The sequence below is a fragment of the Tachyglossus aculeatus genome, chromosome Y2 (assembly GCF_015852505.1).
Source record: "Tachyglossus aculeatus isolate mTacAcu1 chromosome Y2, mTacAcu1.pri, whole genome shotgun sequence".
Taxonomy (NCBI): Eukaryota; Metazoa; Chordata; class Mammalia; order Monotremata; family Tachyglossidae; genus Tachyglossus; species Tachyglossus aculeatus.
The window spans coordinates 2002844-2022366 of NC_052094.1; the positions used below are offsets into that span (position 1 = coordinate 2002844).

General features: G+C 47.4%; 1 protein-coding gene across 1 annotated transcript in view; it reads left to right on the forward strand.

Annotated features, from left to right (window-relative positions):
* Window positions 1-1879: 1879 nt before the first annotated feature.
* The window catches only part of GMPR (guanosine monophosphate reductase), a 29015-nt gene continuing 11371 nt past the window's right edge, over window positions 1880-19523 (forward strand). The window contains 7 exon segments of the mRNA XM_038768088.1: window positions 1880-2087; window positions 5600-5645; window positions 5648-5715; window positions 7355-7438; window positions 9697-9879; window positions 15857-15936; window positions 17520-17628. Of these exon segments, the coding sequence (XP_038624016.1) occupies window positions 2001-2087; window positions 5600-5645; window positions 5648-5715; window positions 7355-7438; window positions 9697-9879; window positions 15857-15936; window positions 17520-17628 (657 nt within the window). The 5' untranslated portion in view covers window positions 1880-2000.

Consider the following 19523-nt stretch of genomic DNA (forward strand, 5'->3'; position numbering starts at 1 on the left):
TTACCCTGGGCACAGTGCCAGACTTTAAGAGCTTTAATAGGAAAATATCATTTTCCATACCCCCGATGCCAGAACAGGGGTGGTGGGGGAAAGACAGGTGGTAGTTTGGTGCAGCTCAGAGGAAAATTGGTTGATAAAGCATATTGCCTGCAAAACTGGCCCTGCTTTTATCCCTGCAGGACCATAAACCTTTATACGGGGAGGAATTTTGGAGTAAGGGAGAGAAACACGCTGTCGTTTTTATGGTTTTATTTATTTTTAAACAGGACTTCCTCTTCTAGAAATAATTGGGGCTGTTTATCATCACAGAGTGGAAGCACTGGTTCATTTCTGCCTCTCTCGCTTCCCGAGAAAACATTCTTGACTCCCTGAGTAACTATCGAACTAGTTCATGGCTTTGAGACTGGATGTACATACAGTGGTATCCATACACAGAGTTGTACAGGCTTCAAGAAAAGTTCACGTCCAGATCTCCAGGACTGATAAGTAATTAAGGCAGGGTTAATGAAAATCAAGCAGAGGGCTTCAAAGAATCATCCCCCAGAGAGGGGAAGTCATTTATTAAAGACATGATAGGCAAGTGACTGCTTGCCTTTTTTAATGTTGGAGAGTTCATATCATTCCTCCTCCATAAGGAGCTTGAAGAACTTTTCAAACACTTGCTTCAGTGACCCCGGTGAGGGAGTAAGATAAGGCTTAGATCAGTACAGCACAGAACTGCCTATCTATAAACTCTTCAAAGTATTTGTGTCTTTGTTCCCTTACTTAGGGCTCTTTTTTCTTTCTTTCTGCACAATCTCTTTTCTTCTTTCTTTTCCTTCCCCTGTCCCTTTCATCTTTCCCTCTCCCCCTTCACTTCTCCCTTTCCTCCCATCTCCCCGCAAGAATCGATCAATCAGTATTTATTGAGCACTTAGGATGTGCTGAGTACTGCACTAAGCACTTGGTTACAACATAATAGAGTGAACAAACAGGTAGGAAATTGACGGGTAGGTGGGCTGTGTTGGTGTATGTTGTGTCTGACATGCATGGGTTTGTGTGTGTTCACATGGATTTAATTCCCAGAGGGAACTGGGGCATGTGTCTCTTGGTGAGCGACTGAATATTTGCTTATATGCTCATTGCAGGGAGTGGGTGTGCGAATCTGTGTGGCATCCCTGAATGCGTGGATGTAAACGTGTTGTCTGTTTCTGTGTGTCTGTTTTAAGTGTCTGGCTGGGGTGTGTGTGTTTATGGAAGTGTACCCTTGGTTTGTCCTTAGAGTTGCCCAACTTAGTCTAGAGGCAAAAATGTCCCCTTCTACCCCCTCCTCTCCCTCCTCTTCCTCCTCCCCCTTCTCTTCCTCCTCCCACTCCTTCTTCTCCACTCCCTCCTCTCTCCACCCCTCCTTTTTCCCCACCCCTTCCTCTTCCCCCACCACTCCTCTTCCTCCTACCACTCCTTTTTAACAATAATAATTATAATGATGGCATTTATTAAGCGCTTAATATGTGCAAAGCACTCCCCACCCCTCTCCCTCCTTCCCCTCCTTTTCTCCACCAGTTCCTCTTCCCCCACCCCCTCTTCTTCCTCCATCCTCTTTTCTCTCTCCTCCTCCTCCTTTCTCCCCACCCCCTCCTCTTTCCCTAGCCCCTCCTCTCCCTCCATCTCCTCTTCCTCCCTCTCCCTCCTCCCCCAGCTGGGAGATTCAGGGTCCAGTGCCCGCTGCAGCGCCCTGGCTGCAGGCCCGGGGCCCGGACAGGAGGGAGCTGCAGCCACTGCATTCACTGCAACCCCTGCAGCCGAAACGGTTCTTGCCTAGTGACAGTCCGGGCCGGGCTCAGCTGGGCTGCAGGTCCTCGGCAGGAGCATCGACAGCACCGAGAGCACCAGCGGACAGAGCAGGGGAGCAGCAGCCGCCGGAGGGACAGAAGCCCCCTCCCCTTTCCCTTTCCCTTTCCCTTTCCCTTTCCCTTTCCCTTACCCGTTCCCTTTTCCCCTTTCTTTTCCCTGCCGGCGCCATGCCCCGCATAGAGACCGATCTCAAACTGGACTTTAAAGGTGTCCTGCTCAGACCCAAAAGGAGCAGCCTCAAAAGCCGGGCCGAGGTGCTGTTGCCGACTCTTTCTTTCATGTTTTTCTAACCTTGCCGCTTCCCACAGACCCCCCCCCCCCCGCCACTTCCCCGTTCCTCCCTGTCCTCCACATAGCACCTTTCCTTCCCTCCCTCTGCTTTCTTCTTCTTCCTCCTCCTCTTCCTTCCCTCCTACCTCTTCCTCCGTCCTTCTGCGTCCTTCCTCCTTCTGTCTTCGTTCTTCCCTCCTCCTCCCCTACCTTTTTCTTCCCTCCTTCTTCCCCCTCCTCTCCTACCTCTTCCTTCCCTCCTTCTTTCTTCCTCCTCTCTCTTCCTTCTTCTTCCCTCCTCCTCTCCTACCTCTTCCTCTTTCTTCCCTCCTTCTTTTCTCCTCTCTTCCCTCCTTCTTCGATCCTCTCCTACCTCTTCCTTCCCTTGTTCATCCTTCTTCCCTCCTTCTCCCCTCCCTTTTCCCTCCTCCTCTCCTACCTCTTCCTCTTTCCTCCTCCTCTCCCTTCCCTCCTTCTTCCCTCCTCTCCTACCTCTTCCTTCCCTTGTTCTTTCTTCTTCCCTCCACCTCCCCTACCTTTTCCTTCCCTCCTTCTCCCCTCCTCCTCCCCTACTTTTTCCCTCCTCCTCCCCTACCTTTTCCCTCCTCCTCTCCTACCTCTTCCTTCCCTCCTCCTCTCCTACCTCTTCCTCTCCTTTCCCTCCTTCCCTCCTTTCCCTCTTTCTTCCCTCCTCTCCTACTTCTTCCTTCCCTCCTCTCCTACTTCTTCCTTCCCTTGTTCTGCCTTCTTCCCTCCACCTCCCCTACTTTTTCCTTCCCTCTTTCTCCTCTCCTCCTCCCTCACCTGTTCTCTCTCCCCTCCTATCTCTTCCTCGAACTTCCCTCCTTCTTTCCTTCTCCTCTCCTACTTTTCTTTTCCTTCCCTTATTCTACCTTCTTCCCTCCTCCTCTCCTACCTCTTCCTCCCCTCATTCTTCCTTCTTTCCTCCTCTCCTAATAATAATAATAATTGTAGAATTTTTAAGCACTTACTATGTGCCAGACACTATGCTGATCACTGGGGTGGATACAGCCAAATCGGATTGGACATAGTACATGGTTTCTCTTTTGCCACGAAGAGCCGGGGGAGAGAAAATGGAAATAAGTACCCCCTCTGCCATGGCTGCCTTTGAGCAGGGAGTAGTCTGCAGTGACCTCCCAGGTAACAGTTTTGGAAGAAAAAGGACACAGACTCTAAGTCTGTCTCGGTGAACTTCAGAGTTCTTCAAGGAGTTAGTGACCTTGCCAGTTGGGCTGGCAGGTAATAATAATAACAATAATGGTATTTGTTCAGCACTTACTATGTGTCAAGTACTGATCTAAATGCTGGGGTAGATTCAAGCTAATCAGGTTGGACACAGTCCTTGTCCCATACGGGGCTCTCAGTTTTAATCTCCATTTTACAGATAAAGTGAATGAGGCACAGAGATGTGATTTGCCCAAGGTCACACAGCAGGCAAGTGGTAGAGTCAGGATTAGAATCCACATCCTTCCAACTCCTAGGCCTGTACTCTATCCAGTAATCCATGCTGCTGGTCACAGCTGGGCAAGAGCCTACGAGAGTGGGGAAGAAAGGTATGAGATTGGAGGAGTTATACATTGTACTTCCATTTGCCTAAACAGGAGATCATGGTGCAGTTTTGAGTAACAGGTGGAGATCAATCCATCAGGAGAAATTTCTGAGTGCCAACTATGTGCACAGCACTTGGGAGAGTACAACATTACTAGGGGATGACCTAGTGGAAAGAGCACAGGACAGGGAAGGGGGAAATCCAGGTTCTAATCTCGGCTCTGCCACCAGTCTGCTGTGTTAGTTTGTGCAACTCATTTAACTTCTCTGTGCCTCTGTTTCCTCATATGTAAAATGGGGATTAAATGTATGTTCTCCCTCCCCACCCACATGCCCTTTTGTGGTATTTGTTAAACACTTATTATGTGCTGCCAGGCACTGTACTAAGCACTGGCTTAGACAGAGCATGGTGAGGAATAGGGTTTGGGTCTGATCTGCTTATATTGTATAATAAAATAATAATGGCATTTATTAAGCACTTACGATGTGTGTAAAGCACTGTTCTAAGTGTTGGGAAGGTTACAAGGTGGTCAGGTTTTCCCACGGGGGGCCCACAGTCTTAATCCCCATTTTCCAGATGAGGTACCTGAGGCACAGAAAAGTTAAGTGACTTGCCCAAAGTCACACAGCTGACAATTGGCAGAGCTGGGATTCGAACCCATGACCTCTGACTCCAAAGCCCGTGCTCTTTCCACGGAGCCACGCTACTTCTCCATGGGGTATCTGCCCCATGCTTAGCACAGTGCTTGGCACAAAGTAAGCATTGAATAAATACCGCAATTGTTTGAAGTAAACATGATCCCTGCCCTCAAGGAATGTATTATCCAAGCAGGGAGACTGACACTGAAATAAATTAGAGGTAGTGGGGATTAACAGATTTTAAAGATCTAAATTCAATGGTGGGCTGATGATTGACTCATTTAAAACGGCTGTGGGTATACAAGTGCCTAAGTAGCATTTGTGAGTGGGGGGTGGGGGTGAGGGTTTAGGGTGAGGAAATAAGAGATTAATTAGGGAGACTTCCTGAAGAAATGGGTTTAGTCTGGAGAAAGCTGATTGGATTGGAGGCAGGGAAATGGCCAGCTTGAGGGGAATGGGAGGGAGTCATTTAGTTCTCTGGAACAGCCAGTCCAAGAGCCCCACGTGGCTGCCAGGATTTGAGAAAGAGCAGCAAATGCAGGTAAAGAAATTGGACACCTCCGTCCCTCCCGCAGAGCCTTGAAGCAGTAGGAATAAACAGCTCTGGCCTGAGCCCAAACTGAGGCTGCCCTCTCCCTCCCACCCTAGAAAATTAGCACAAACACCAACCTCCTTAAGCAGTGATTGGGGCTGCCCCTCTTCTGCCAGTGTGCAGTTCATGGTCCCACTGTGCTGCCTCCACAATAATTTTATTTATGAAGCACTTAACTATGGGCCAAAGCCTTGTGCTAAGCCTTGGGGCAGATAAAAGGGAATCAGATCAATCCCTCCTGTATCACTGGGGCTCACAGTTTAAGAAGGAGGGAGACTGGATGTCTTAACCCCATTTTTCAGGTGTGGAAACTGAGGTCCAGAGATGTTAAGTGACCTGCCCAAAGCCCAGCGGCAGGCTAGTGGTGGGAGGAGTTGGAAACGCTGGGGTGTTGACTTCCAGCCCTATAAGCTTCCTCTCAGGCAGTGCTGCCTACTTACTTGAAAAGTTGGAAAGGATGGAATCAGAAAGACTCAGGTCGGGGTTAAGCTCTTGGGCGAGCTAGCACATGTGTAGGACCTTCTATTAAAATCATGTCTCTTCCAGAAAGCCTTCCCTGACTAATCTTTTCACTCCACCTTTTTACTCCCCACCATATTCTCCCTCCCTTCTGCATTGCCTAGGCTCATGAGTCCCCCCCGATTCATGTTGATGGCCTGGGAGCACTGACTAGTGTGTTGTGCTCTCCCCACACAGGTGGATTTGGAGTGTAGCTACACGTTTCGCAACTCCAAGCAGAGTTACGGATCCCCATCATCGTGGCAAACATGGAAATGGTTGGCACATTTGAGATGGCAGCAATGATGACACATGTAAGTGTGCGTTTGTATGCATATTTGTGTTTCTGTGTTTGGGAGGGTGAGGGTGAGGGCACACATGACCTAGTGGAAAGAGCACAGGACTGGGAGTCAGAAAACCTGGGTTTCTAATCTGGGCCCTGCCTTTTGCCTTCTGTGTGACCTTGGGCAAATAATAATAATAAAAATAATTTTGGTATTTGTTAAGCGCTTTCTATGTGCAAAGCACTGTTCTAAGTGCTGGGGAGGATAGAAGGTGATCAGGTTGTCCCTTGTGGGGCTCACAATCTTAATACCCATTTTACAGATGTGGTAACTGAGGCACAGATAAGTTAAGTGACTTGCCCAAAGTCACACAGCTGACAACTAGTGGAGAGGGGATTTGAACCCATGACCTTTGACTCCCAAGCCCATGCTCTTTCCACTGAGCCACGCTGCTTCTCACTTAACATTTCTGTGCCTTCATTGCTTCAGCTGTAAAAATGAGGATAAATGTCTGTTCTCCCTCTCCCTTAAACTGAGAGTCCCATGTGGGACAGGGACTGCCTCAGATCTGATTGTATCAGTCCCAGCACTTAGCACAGGGTTTCAAACATGTCCCAGAGTTATTAACAAGGCAGTCTCCCCAGGGTGATTGTCCCACCAATGGAATGAGTGAAATGAAGAAAGCTGGTGGGAAAGATGCCTTTGGGCTCACAGCAGGTTAGAAGTTAGCCCAAGACTCCTCTCATCCCTTGCTTGTTGCTCTGCATGCAACAGATTGTACTAAGCACATGTGTGAGTACAAAAGAGTCATGACACGTGTTCCCTGCCCATTTACATTTGTCAGGGAACTTTGTAGATCAGTTTCTGTTTCTTCCCCACTTACCTCTATACTGTAAGCTTGTTGTGGACAGGGAATGTGCCGTTTATTGTTATATTGTACTCTCCCACATGCTTAGTACAGTGCTTTGCACACAGTAAGTGCTCAATAAATACAATTGAATGAATGCCCAATCCTCCCATGACCCCCTGTCAATATAAATGTTTAGGGTGATAGTGGTAATGAGGTGGCTTGGACTTTAGAATCATAGCATTTGGGGCAGTGTCACTTAGTGGCAAAAAACATGGGACTGGGAAACCAGTAGTCCTGGGTTCTAATCCCACCTCAGCCACTGACCTGCTGTGTGACCTTAGGCAAATCACTTCTTCTCTCTGAGACTGTTTCCTCCTCTGTAAAGTGGGAACATCATCTCTACCTATGTTTAGATTGGATCCCCTAGTTGGCTAGGAACTGTGTGCTTTGGTTATCTTATTTACTGCTGAACTTGGTACTTAGTAAACCCGATAATGATGATTATCTGATGAGGAACTTCAGAGGCAGACTAGTAATCTAGTTTCCCTCAACAACCACCCTGCAGAATAGCTGTTGCTGCAGAAGGAGAAGAAATGGTTGGCTAGATTGGCATTTGGAAGAGTCCCTAGCCTTTCTTGCTCAACCCACCGCCCTGCCCGTCTCCTTGATCTATTGACCACCCCAACGAACAGCTCTTCCATGCCCAAAGCCTTTTCCAGAAAGTTGAACAGGAACCTCAGAAAAATGTTATTTGTTAATATCCACCTCAGAAAAAGTAGGCTGACAGTTCCCACCCTAATTGTATTGTTTATTTCCCAGCATGCCATGTTCACTGCGATTCACAAGCATTACTCGCTGGAAGACTGGAAGACTTTTGCCAGCGATCATCCAGAATGTTTAGAGGTAGGTCCCATCCCAGCCTTCCATGAGAGCTGATTGTCCCACTGGACTCGGGAGGGTGGGGAGTGAATGCAGTGTATTGAGAAGGGAACACTTGGGAGATTAAGGGGGTTTATTTGTAGGGTGGGAGGGCTAACCGTTGTGACAACAAAGTTGGTTTTTAGTGAATCCCTGCTCCTTTATGCATCTCTTTGGGGTCAGCTGGGCCTCATTGAAAGAGAGAGAGAGAGAGAGAGAGAGAGAGAGAGAGAGAGAGAGAGAGAGAGAGAGAGAGAGAGAGAGAGAGAGAGAGAGAGAGAGAGAGAGAGAGAGAGATATCTTTAGGGGAGAGCCAAGCTGGAAGAGGACCTAGGTTCTAATCCCACCTCTGCCATTTTGCCTGCTGTATAGCCTCGGGCAAGCCACTTCGCTTCTCTGTGCCTCAACTCCCTCATCTGTAAAACAGAGATTGAATACCTGTTCTCGCTCCTACTTATGATGTGAGCCCCATGTTGGACCTGATGATCTTGTATCTACCCCAGTGCTTAGAACAGTGCTTGACACATAGTAAGCACTTAAAAAATACCCAATTACTATTATTATTATTATTCTTAGGAAGTGTTGACTCTGTGGTTTAAGAAAGCTGCATTTATCAGTGAATTGACCCTAGGAGCAGCTAGGCAGGTATCGCAGCCCAGAGAAGGATTTTACTTTCAGCTCACATTTAAAGAGACAGAGGCAGAGGCAGAGATTAGACAAATGAGATATCAGGAATGAAAGGTTAATCTGAGCTCAAATACTCCAAGACAGACACCTGGAGGAATATACCACAATATGTACCACTATGATCCATTTTAAATGTGTGTTATTCTGAACTGGTAACATGAGAGAACAGCCTAGTGGAAAGAGCAAGGACCTGGGTGCCAGAGGACCTGGGTTCTAATCCCTGCTCCACTACTTGTTTTCTGTATGACCTTGGACATGTCACTTCTCTGTACCCCAGTTATCTCATCTGTAAAATGGGGATTCAATCCTCCTCCCTCCGACTGTGAGCCCTATGTGGGTCAGGGACTGCGTCCAGCCAGATTATTTTATAGCCACCCCAGAGTTTAGAGCAATAGTAAGTGCTTGGTACGATAAATAAATAAATATCAGAGACCAGGACTTCCCTCTCACTCTGTGAGTCTTGGTTCTTTTCATGAGGGCAATTACAGTGTTATGCAAAATTTTACCATTCAAAGGAGCAACAAATAAAGTGCCCCTGGGTCCTCACACTGTGTCCTCACCCTGTCCGATGTCACACATAAACAGTTTCCTCTAGGGCTATATCCAGACAGGCTCACATTGTCAGATAAACAGTCCCTAATTCCCTAACGGTGTTCCAAACAAAACAGCCAGTGAAAGCCCACGTTGTCAGAACTGGCTGTACTAGGACCTATTCCAGCATTTTCCTAAAATAGGCACTCGATATATCTGGCCGGCTAGTGTTCACACTTCCTTTTTGTCTCCAAGAGCTTTCTTTGAAGTGTAACAGAATTCTTGCTACATCTTCCTGACTGCATTTTGACAAACTTCCCTAGAGTGTTGACCATAAATGCCCCAGTTACCTCCAGGGTTTTCTGAATTAGACTTGCCAACCCAAGTTTCTGAAAAAGGCTGGAAAGTGTCCGATCAGGGCTGAAAAGACCCAAAATAGTGGTCTCCTAGATTCTTAGCTCTTCATTAATTAATCATTCAATCATATTTATTGAGAGCTTACTGTGTGCAGAGCACTGTACTAAGCATTTGGGAGAGTACAATAAAACAATAAACAAGGAAGCCTGTTCCCTCCCTGGCCTCATTTTTCCTTTCCTCCCTCTTAAATTTTCTGCCATCATTATGCTGCCATTCTCAAAATGAAAAGTTGTGGTTTTGTCTCCTATCACCAACTGTGTATAGCATGATCCGCTCCTCAGTGTATGATTTCAATTAAAGTTTAAAGATGCCACTGCAATGATTCCAGAATGAATGACTGTCCAAGGACGACATTGAAAAGAGTCCAGTTGAAAAATGGGAGGGGTGGGGCAAAGGATCATGGGAAAGGTAGACAGGGCAATACTGAAATCTCCACAGTAGATTGGTACTCAACAGGGTGGCCTAGCCCGTGTAAAATGGGCTGTGCTTAGTGGAGTTCTCAGCAGTGAAGTTCTCAGTGAGTTTGGCCCAAAGCTGGAGAAGGGAGAGAAGACCCTGAGGTCATGTCTTTGTTTTTAGAACCTCTCTTTGTTTTTTGCTCTGCCCAGCATGTAGCTGTGAGCTCCAGCAGTGGTCAGAGTGACATGGAATGGATGGAACGGACGAGCAGTGTCTTGGAAGCCATCCCTGACATTAAGTACATTTGCCTGGATATCGCCAGTGGCTATTCGGAGCACTTTGTGGCATTTGTAAAAGAGGTCTGGGTAAAATTCCCCAGCCACACCATCATGGTAAGTCCTGAGCAAGTGCCTTGGGGTGGAAGGGTGAGCCTACAGGTATGTTCTTCAGGGTGATGTATGTGGCAAGAGGGGACCTAAAGGATTGTTAGGGAAAATGGCAGCATCAGCCATGGAAAACTTGGCTCCACCAAAAGGAAATTTCCAGCCACATTGCTTGCTGTGTAACTTTGAGCAAGTCACTTGAGTTCTGTGTGCCTCACTCTCCTCAACTGTAAAATGGGGATACCTGTTCTTCCTTCTATTTAGACTGTGAGCCCCATGTGGGACAGGTACTGTTTCTGATCTAAATAACTTGTACTTACCCCAGTGCTTAGAACAGGGCTTACACATAGTAAGCACTTAACAAAAACTGTTTTTTAAAAAGGGACAAATAGAGCTGTATTTCTGTGCAACTCCGGAGAGCCTCTGTTACAGCTATAAGGGAACACATTTGCTATTCACCTCACTGCACTTACATACCTATTTATGTTATGTATTATAAATCAGGTATTTATATTAGCATCTGTCTCCAGCTCTAGATTGTTAACTCATGTGCAGGGAATGCATTTACCAACTTTGTTTTACTGGACTCTCTCAAACAGTATGGTCCTCAGCACACGGTAAACTCTCAATAAATACCACTGATCGATTGAAGTGTAGTGTCGTAGTGTATCAAGAACAGAGGGGGAAAAGAGCAGAGGAGGAGCCGTGTAGTTTGGTGGAAAGAGCATAGGACTTGGGTTCTAATTCCAGCTCTGCTACTTGGCTGCCATGTGATCTTGGGCAGGTCATTTAAATTCTCTGCACCTCAGCTCCCTCATCTGCAAAATGGGGTTTAAATAACTGTTCTCCCTTCCCCTTAGACTATGAGCTTTAGGGGCTGTGTCCAATCTGATTTCTTGTACTGATCACCTGGTACTGATCCCAGTGTTTAGCATTGTAGTAAATGCTTGTAAGCTCACTGTGGACAGGGAATGTATCTAATAATAATAATAATAATTTTGGTATTTGTTAAGTGCTTACTATGTGCCAAGCACTGTTCTAAGCACTGAGGGAGATACAAGTTAATCAGGTTGTCCCACATGGGGCTCACAGTCTTAATCCCCATTTTCCAGATGAGGTAACTGAGGCCCAGAGAAGATAAGTGACTTACCCAAAGTCACACAGCTGACAAGTGGCAGAACCAGAATTAGAACCCATGACCTCTGACTCCCAAGCCAGCGCTCTTTCCACTGAGCCACACTGCTTCTACTAACTCTGTTGTACTGTACTCTCCCAAGCACTTAGTACAGTGCTCGGCGCACAGCAAGGATTCAGTAAATAACAGTGATTGATGGATGAACAAATGCCATTACTATTATTATTACATGGGAGCGTAGAGCACAGAAGGACAAAACTCTCTTGCCAGCTCGGATCTGGAAGGTTATGCTAAGGGATGGGAATGGGAACATGAAGTTGGACCGAAATTCCCATAATCCTTTGAGTAGCCCCCAGCAACCAATCATCCAAGCATCCTGTCCAGCCAGCAGAGTGACTTCTTTTTTCTGTTTGGTTTCCTAGCAATACACAGACAACCTTCTCCTCTTCCTAATCCTTCATTGTCTGTGCTGACCCCAGGCAGCTGTGATTCATCGGGGTGGATCAAAGAGTTCTGCATACTTAAAAAAACAAGTTGTAAAGGTACTGTGCAGGGCAACTTCTCGTAGAGCCCTTGGAATGTGGTGAGATAAACTCTCTCGCGATGATCAGGTTTCCTGAAGATGAATGAGACCATCAATGCTAAATGCGATGGGGAGGATGATGACAATACTCGAAAGGGTACCAAAGTGGCACTAGAAAAATTCTTGGCAAATGTCAGATGCTCCAAGCACAAAGTTTAAGGCAGGGCTTGTCAGAGCCTGTATCTCTGGTCCTTTAGCAAAAACCCACCCTCTTCTGGGTCCTTGTCCTGACTTTGGTCTCAGAGAAGTTTGGCTCACAGGGCTGGAAGGTGGATTGCAGGGACAAAGAATCCTGGATTGATTCAGATCTGGTAGTGTAGCTGAGGACTGAATTTCTTGGAATGAGTAAGGAAGCTCTCCCTCCAGCCCCTAGAACCTTGTGATTTGGATTAGTTGGGGCCACGGGGCAAATTACTTCACTTCTCTTAGCCTCAATTACCTCACCTGTAAAATGGGGATTAACATTGTGAGCCTCATGTGGGACATGGACTGTGGCCAACCTGATTAACCTGTACCTGCCAAAGTGTTTAGTACAGTGCCTGGCACGCAGTAAGCACTTAACAGATACCTTCTTTAAAAAATGGATTCTCAATCCAAGGTTGGGCTAAATTAGCATGCAGTGGAAGAAGGAATCATGCAGGAAAATGGTCAGACTCTTCCCTGGTCAGTCAGTCTGGCCTTCTTTGTTACTAGGAGTGAGGGGAGTCATCTAATCCCTGTTCTGCCACTTGCCTGTTGTGTGGACCTGGGCAAGTCACTTCACTTCTCTGTGCCCCAGTTTTCTCAACTGCCAAATGGAGATGCGATATCCGTTCTCCAGATTCTATACCTGTTTTTCCTCACACTGAGATTGTGAGCTCCCTGAGGGACAGGGATCATGTCACACCTGATTATCTTAAATCTACTCCAGTGCTTACTACATAATAAGCACTTAACAATTTCCATCATCATCATCATCATTATTAGGACCCTATAGACCTTCAGCTGCTCCAGGGACACAGCTGCACATAATAATAAAAATTGCGATATTTGTTGAGCACTTACTATGTGCCAGGCATTGTACTAAGCTCCGGGGTAGATACAAGCTAATCAGTGGGGAGACAGTCCCTGACCCACATAGGGCTAACAGTTTTAATCCCCAGGGTAATTGGGGTCCAAAGAAGTTAAGTGACTTGTCCAAGGTCACAGAGCAGACAAGTGCCAGAGTCAGTATTAGAACCCAGGTCCTCTGACTCCCAGGCCTGTGCTCTTTCTGCTTCTGTGCTTGTGCTGTGTGGGCAAGTCTTGGTAAGCCTGTATCTGCTCGACCCACTAGGGACTTTGCTTCTGAGATAAAGTCGGCTTGCTAATCTCCATGTGGACATACATGCTCAGCTCCTCCTCATCCTCAGCCCAGATTCTCTAAGAACTGGCCCAGTTTTCTGCTGTGAACTGCGCTTCCTTTATTCCCCTCAGTTTTCTCTTCAGACTTCCCCGATTTCACTTCTAACCTTTGAGTGTATCTCTGTACATGCCCACCAGCATTCTTGTGTGCACACACATGCACACAGTTGTGCCCGTGCCTACACACATGTGCGCACATGAATCTCTTCTCATGTCTGCAGATGGGAACCCAAATGCCTGATCCACAGAATTTATTGGTTAACATCTTGCAGTTGGAAAATATTGTATAATCATGGAGTGACTATTCTGTGTGACCTTAGGCAAGTCATTTAATCCACCTCTGCCTCAGTTTCCTCATCTGTTCTCCCTCTTAGACTGGAGGATGGGGACTGTGCCAGATGTGATTATATTCTCTCTACCCCAGTACTTAGCACAGTGCTTAGCTTATAGTAAGTGCATCAAAAATGCCATTATTACTATCGTTATTATTGTTAGCTTTATCAGATTTTTTGATGTTACCTGTATTGATCAAGAACCAGATCGATGCTTAGATGACAGGATAGGATCAATAACAATCCAGGGGTCAGATTCTAGTGTCTAATATTATTCACTGATTATATGTCTTTTTAATCAATCAATAGTATTTACTGACAGCCTCCTGACTGCAGAGCATTAAACTAAGCACTTGGGAAAGTACAAGAGATGCAAAGCACTGGTTCCCTGCCCCCAAGGATCTTCCAAGAGACCTATCAATCAGAGGTATTTATTGAGCACTTGCTCTGTGCAGCACTCTGCTAAGCACTTGGAAGAATCCAAGACAGCAGGAAGACCTGATCCCTGCCTTCAAAGATCTTTCTTTAGATCTAGTTAGATTTTATTGCTGTATTGTACTCTCCCAAGTGCTTAGTACAGTACAGAAGGCCAAAAGTGCAGGTGGTATGAGAAGCGGTGTGGCTTAGTGGATAGAGCGCAGGCTTGGGAGTCATAAGGACCTGTGTTCTAATCCTGGCTCCATCATGTGTCTGCTGTGTGACCTTGGGCAAGTTGCTTAACTTCTCTGGACCTCAGTTACCTCATCTGTAAAATGAGGATTTAGAGTGATCCCCATGTGGGACGAGGGACTGTGTCCAACCTGATTGACTTGAATCTACCTATTAGTTAGAACAGTGCTTGGCACATAGTAAGAGCTTAATAAGTACCATAATTATTATTATTTGTATATATCTATAATTCTATTTATATTGATGCTTTTGATGCCTGTTTACTTGTTTTGATGTCTATCTCCCCCCTTCTAGACTGTGAGCCTGTAGTTGGGTAGGGGTTGTCTCTATTTGTTGCTGAATTGTACTTTCCAAGCGCTTAGTACAGTGTTCTGCACACAGTAAGCGCTCAACATATACAATTGAATGAATTATTATTATTTTTAGTCCTGCAAGTAAGCAGCTGGATTGGAATGGCTCTGCCAATTGTGACTCCCATGGCTGGTCTAGGGTGTTATTGAGGCATCTGGGGGAATGCAGACTGAAGGAGCCAGCTATATCTCACCAGTTCCGGCCAAGTCCCCAGATAGGGTCCCTGAAGGGTAGCGAGTTCCCCGCTCCCCCTTATCTCTTCCCCACATTCAACACACAGAGCAAGATGCTGCCCATTTCCAACTCAGCCTCCTCTGGACACTACTATTCTACTGCGTCACTCCATGGTGGCAAGTCCATTGCAGATAGAACTGGTTATAGCGGGTAACTCTTCTTAAGAAAAAAGCCCCCGAAACCACAGTTAAATATCATGAAGACGACCTGAATGGTACCCCATCTCCAAAACAGGAACTGCCTATTTATTGTGCATTTACCACATGCAAAATACTGTACTAAGCACATGGGGGAGGACATCAGATTTGGTGGATGTGTTCCCTGCCCAAAGAGACCTTACAGTCTAGAGAAGGAGAGAGAGACATTAAAATGAATTATGGATACGTACACAAATACTGAGGGGCTGAGGGTGGGGTGGTAATCCAGTGCTTCAAGGGTACAGATCTAAGGGGCATAGTCGATGCAGACGGGAAAGGGAGTAAGGGAAAAGAGGGTTTAATCAGGGAAGTCCTCTTGAAGGAGATGGGATTTTAATAGGGCTTTGAAGGTAGGGAGAATGGTGGTTTGTAATTTATGGAGGGGGAGGGAGTCGTTGGAGGTGTTGGGGTGGTGGTGAGGAGAGAGAACATTAGAATTGGTAGACACAACCCTTGCCCTTGGGGAGCAGATAAGGAATAATATGACAGACAGACAGACAGAAAGACACACACACACACACACACACACACACACACACACACACACACACACACACACACACACACACACACACACACACACACACACACACACACACACACCTGAAACATTGTGGTCCAACACCCCCTGAGGGATAGGGATCACGTCTAAGTCCCACCTGTGCATTCTTTCCCCATGTTTAGTACGGTGTTCTGCACACAGTAAGTGCTTAAAAAAGACTATTATTACTAGGTGAGTGCTTCTTTATAGTGAATCCATAGTGCCCCTTTGCAAGCTGTGTAGCAGGGGGCAGACTAGCTCCACCCTGAGAGGGGGACAAATCTTTGCCAGACTAAGATCCTAGTGGAACTTCTGCAGAGAGTGGGCAGCATTAAGTAGCCCGTGGACTTCTGGAATTGATTGGGCTTTTCTCTCTTTCTCTTTCTCCTTTCTCTCTCCCTATGTCTCTCCATCTCTTGCCATCTCTGTCTCTCCCTCTGTCTTTCTCCCTCTCATCACCTCTTCACATTCTCTCTCTCTCTCCCTCTCTCTCTCTTTCTCTCTCTCTCTCCCTCCCTCTCCCTCTCCCTCTCCCTCTCTCTCTCTCCCCATCTCTCCCAGGCAGGTAATGTGGTGACAGGAGAGATGGTAGAGGAACTCATTCTGTCTGGAGCTGACATCATCAAAGTGGGAATTGGACCAACTAAGCCCAATCGATGACGCAGAGACACCCAGGGAGAGAAAGTGAGAAATAGCATGGCCTAGTGGATAGGGAACAGGCCTAGAGTGAGAAAGACCTGGGTTCTAATCCCGGCTCTATAACTTGTCTGCTGTGCGAACTTGGCCAAGTCATTTAACTTCTCTGGGCCCCAGTTCCCTCATCTGTAAAATGGGGATGAAGACTGTGAACCCCATGTGGGACATGGACTGTCTCCACTATGACTAGTTCTAATCAACCCCAGTGCTGAGTACAGTACCTAGCATATAGTATGTGCTCAAAAAATATCATTTAAAAAAAAAGTTCTGTGAATGAGCTGCTCGAGGCCTCTCCTATAGGCTGTGGTCCCATTGATAAGGAAGCAGAAGCAGCATGGCCTAATGCATACAGCACGATCTAGGTCCTAATACTGGCCCCCCCACTCTTTTGCTGGGTGACCTTGGGCAAGTCACTTAACTTCTATATGCCTCAGTTACCTCATCTGTAAGATGGGGATTGAGATTGTGAATTCTCTGTGGGACAGGGACTGTGTCCAACCTGATTATCTTGTCTCTACCCCAGTGCTTAGTACAGTGCCTGGTACTTGATGATGATGATGATGATGGCATTTGTTAAGCGCTTCCTATGTGCAGAGCACTGTTCTAAGTGCTGGGGGGGATACAAGGTGATCAAGTTGTCCCACTTGGGGCTCACATTCTTAATCCCCATTTTACAGATGAGGTAACTGAGGCTCAGAGAATTTAAGTGACTTGCCCAAGGTCACACAGCAGACATGTGGTGGAGTTGGGATACAAACCCATGACCTCTGACTCCAAAGCCCGTGCTCTTTCCACGGAGCCACGCTGCTTCTAATACTTACAAAATGCTTAACAAATACCATAAAGACAAAACAGCCACACCACTGGCCTGCTGGGGAATGCTGAGCAACCTCTCTGGGCCTCAGTTTCCTCATCTATAAATTGGGGCTAACCACACCTGTCTGTCCCTATCCTACAGGGATTGGGGAGGGAGGAGATAGAAAATGAGGTCATTGGCGGGAAAGTGCTATCCCCTCTGGATCAACTCCAGAGAAGCAGCATGGCTCAGTGGAAAGAGCATGAGCTTTGGAGTCAGAGGTCACGGTTTCAAATCCCGGCTCTGCCAACTGTCAGCTGTGTGACTTCGGGCAAGTCACTTAACTTCTCTGGGCCTCAGTTACCTCATCTGTAAAATGGGGATTAAAACTGTGAGCCCCAGTTGGGACAACCTGATCACCTTGTAACCTCCCCAGCGCTTAGAACAGTGCTTTGCACATAGTAAGTGCTTAACAAATACCATTAAAAAAACCTCTCCTCTCCCTCTGACTGTAGGCTTGGTGGGAGGGGAGAATTGTTCTGTGTGTGTATGTGTACTTGTGTTTTTGTGCATCTGTGCTTGTGAGCAGACAGTTGGTGTGTGTGAGGGCAGGAAGGGCATAGGAGATATATGTGATGTCTGGGTGGAAGGGGTGGAGAGAGTAACAACATTCCTCCCAAGCGTAAGTCGGCCTCGCCCCTCTTCTCCCCAGATGTGTCCTGTGTCCCTCCTAGGTTCTGTGTGCACTACCCGCCACAAGACTGGCGTGGGCTACCCTCAGCTCAGCGCTGTGATCGAGTGCGCCGACTCCACCCATGGCCTCAAGGGCCACATCATTTCGGTGAGTCTGCCCTTCCATCTGTCTGAGTGACCACCGGGGTTGGCTGCTCTGTCCCTGGGGGAGGCTGGTGGCTCAGGCCCCCCACTTCTTCCCTGCCCAAGAACACTTGGGAGCCCGGCCCCGGGACTGGAGAAGGACAGCAAAGCAGCAGCCCCTGACCCTGAGGCTCCCAGGGATGGCAGTCCCCCCTGCCTGGAGGCCAGGAGAGGTAGAAGAAGGCCAAACAAGACCGGAAGTTCGCTGAGGACAGGGAATATGTCTATCGATTCTATTCTACTGGACTCTCCCAAACACTTAGTTCAGTGTTCTGTAGGTTGACTAGTAACCCCTGGACATTTTTGAGGAGGGGAGTAAACATGCTCAGAGCATTCCTGCAGAAAGATGATCCGGGCAGCAGCGTGAAGTAGAGACTTAAGTGGGGAGAGACAGGAGGATGGGAGATCAGAGGGGAGGCTGATGTAGTAATCCAGTCGGGATTGGATGAGAGATTGGACCAGCAAGGTAGTGGTTTGGATGGAGATGAAAGGGCAGATCTTGGCAATGTGGAGGAGGTGAGACCGGCAGGTTTGGGTGATGGATTGGATGTGAGGGGTGCACCAGATAGCAGAGTCGAGGATGAGAGCAAGGTTGCGGGCTTGTGAGACGGGAAGGATGGTAGTGCCGTCTACAGTGACGTAGAAGTCAGAAAGTGGGCAGGGTTTGGGTGGACAGATAAGGAATTCAGTCTTTGATGGCAGGCAGACATCCAAATGGAGATGTCCTGGAGGCAGGAGGAGACCCGAGCCTGAAGGGAGGGAGAGAGAGCGGAGGCAGAGATGGAGATTTGGGTGTGTCATCAGCATAGAGATGATAGTTGAAGCCGCGGGAGTGAATGAGTTCACCAAGGGCATGAGTGTAGATAAAGTACAGAAGGGGACCAAGAACTGACCCTTGAGGAACCCCTACAGTAAGGGGGTGGGCTGTGGAGGAGAAGCCCGCAAAGGAGACTGAGAATGAATGGCCAGAGAGATAAGAGGGGAACCAGGAGAGGACAGAGAGTCTGTGAAGCCAAGGTTGGATAGCGTGTTTAGGAGAAGGGGGTGATCCCCAGTGTCGAAGGCAGCTGAGAGGTCGAGGAGGATGAGAATAGAATAGGAGCCGTTGGATTTGTCAAGAAGGAGATCATTGGTGACCTTTGAGAGGGCAGGTTGGGTGGAGTGTAGGGGACGGAAGCCAGACTGGAGGGGGTAGAGGAGACACATACACACCCCGCCCCCTTATAGGAGAGACCGTTAAATTGGAGGCCACCAAAAACCTGAATTCTTAGCCTTCCCCAGCCCTCCTTGAACTGCTGTGAGAACGATTCCCCAGAGCCTTTGAGTGCCCTTTATCTCAATCCTTCTGACCCTTGACACAGCTACAAGCTTCAACGCTTCTGAACCCTAGACTGCTCTGAATCCAAAGCCCTAACTCCGGCCTGCTATTCCCATTCCCTGACCTACAAAGACATACACACGCACACAAACAACGTCAGACACCAACACATGCACATGCCTCCGTTCAAATCTTTTTGATCATTCAACAACATCAATCTCTAAACCTTCTTAGCCTTTAGCTCCCATGCACACTGATCCTTTGGACACAACCAAGTGATCTGAATCTGTATTTCTCTGAGTCCTAAACCGAGGGTGGAGGGGGCCAAAGGATTTGGAACTCGAGCACATTAGTGTTCAACCGCTTCCACTCCCGTGGCTTTCAACTATCATCTCTATGCAGATGCCACCTAAATCTCCATCTCCTCCCCTCTTATCTCCCCCTCCCTCCAAGGTCGAATCTCCTTCTACCTTCAGGACACCTATGTATGCCTGGCGGCAGACACAACCATCCTTTACATCACAAAAGCGACCACCTAGGAG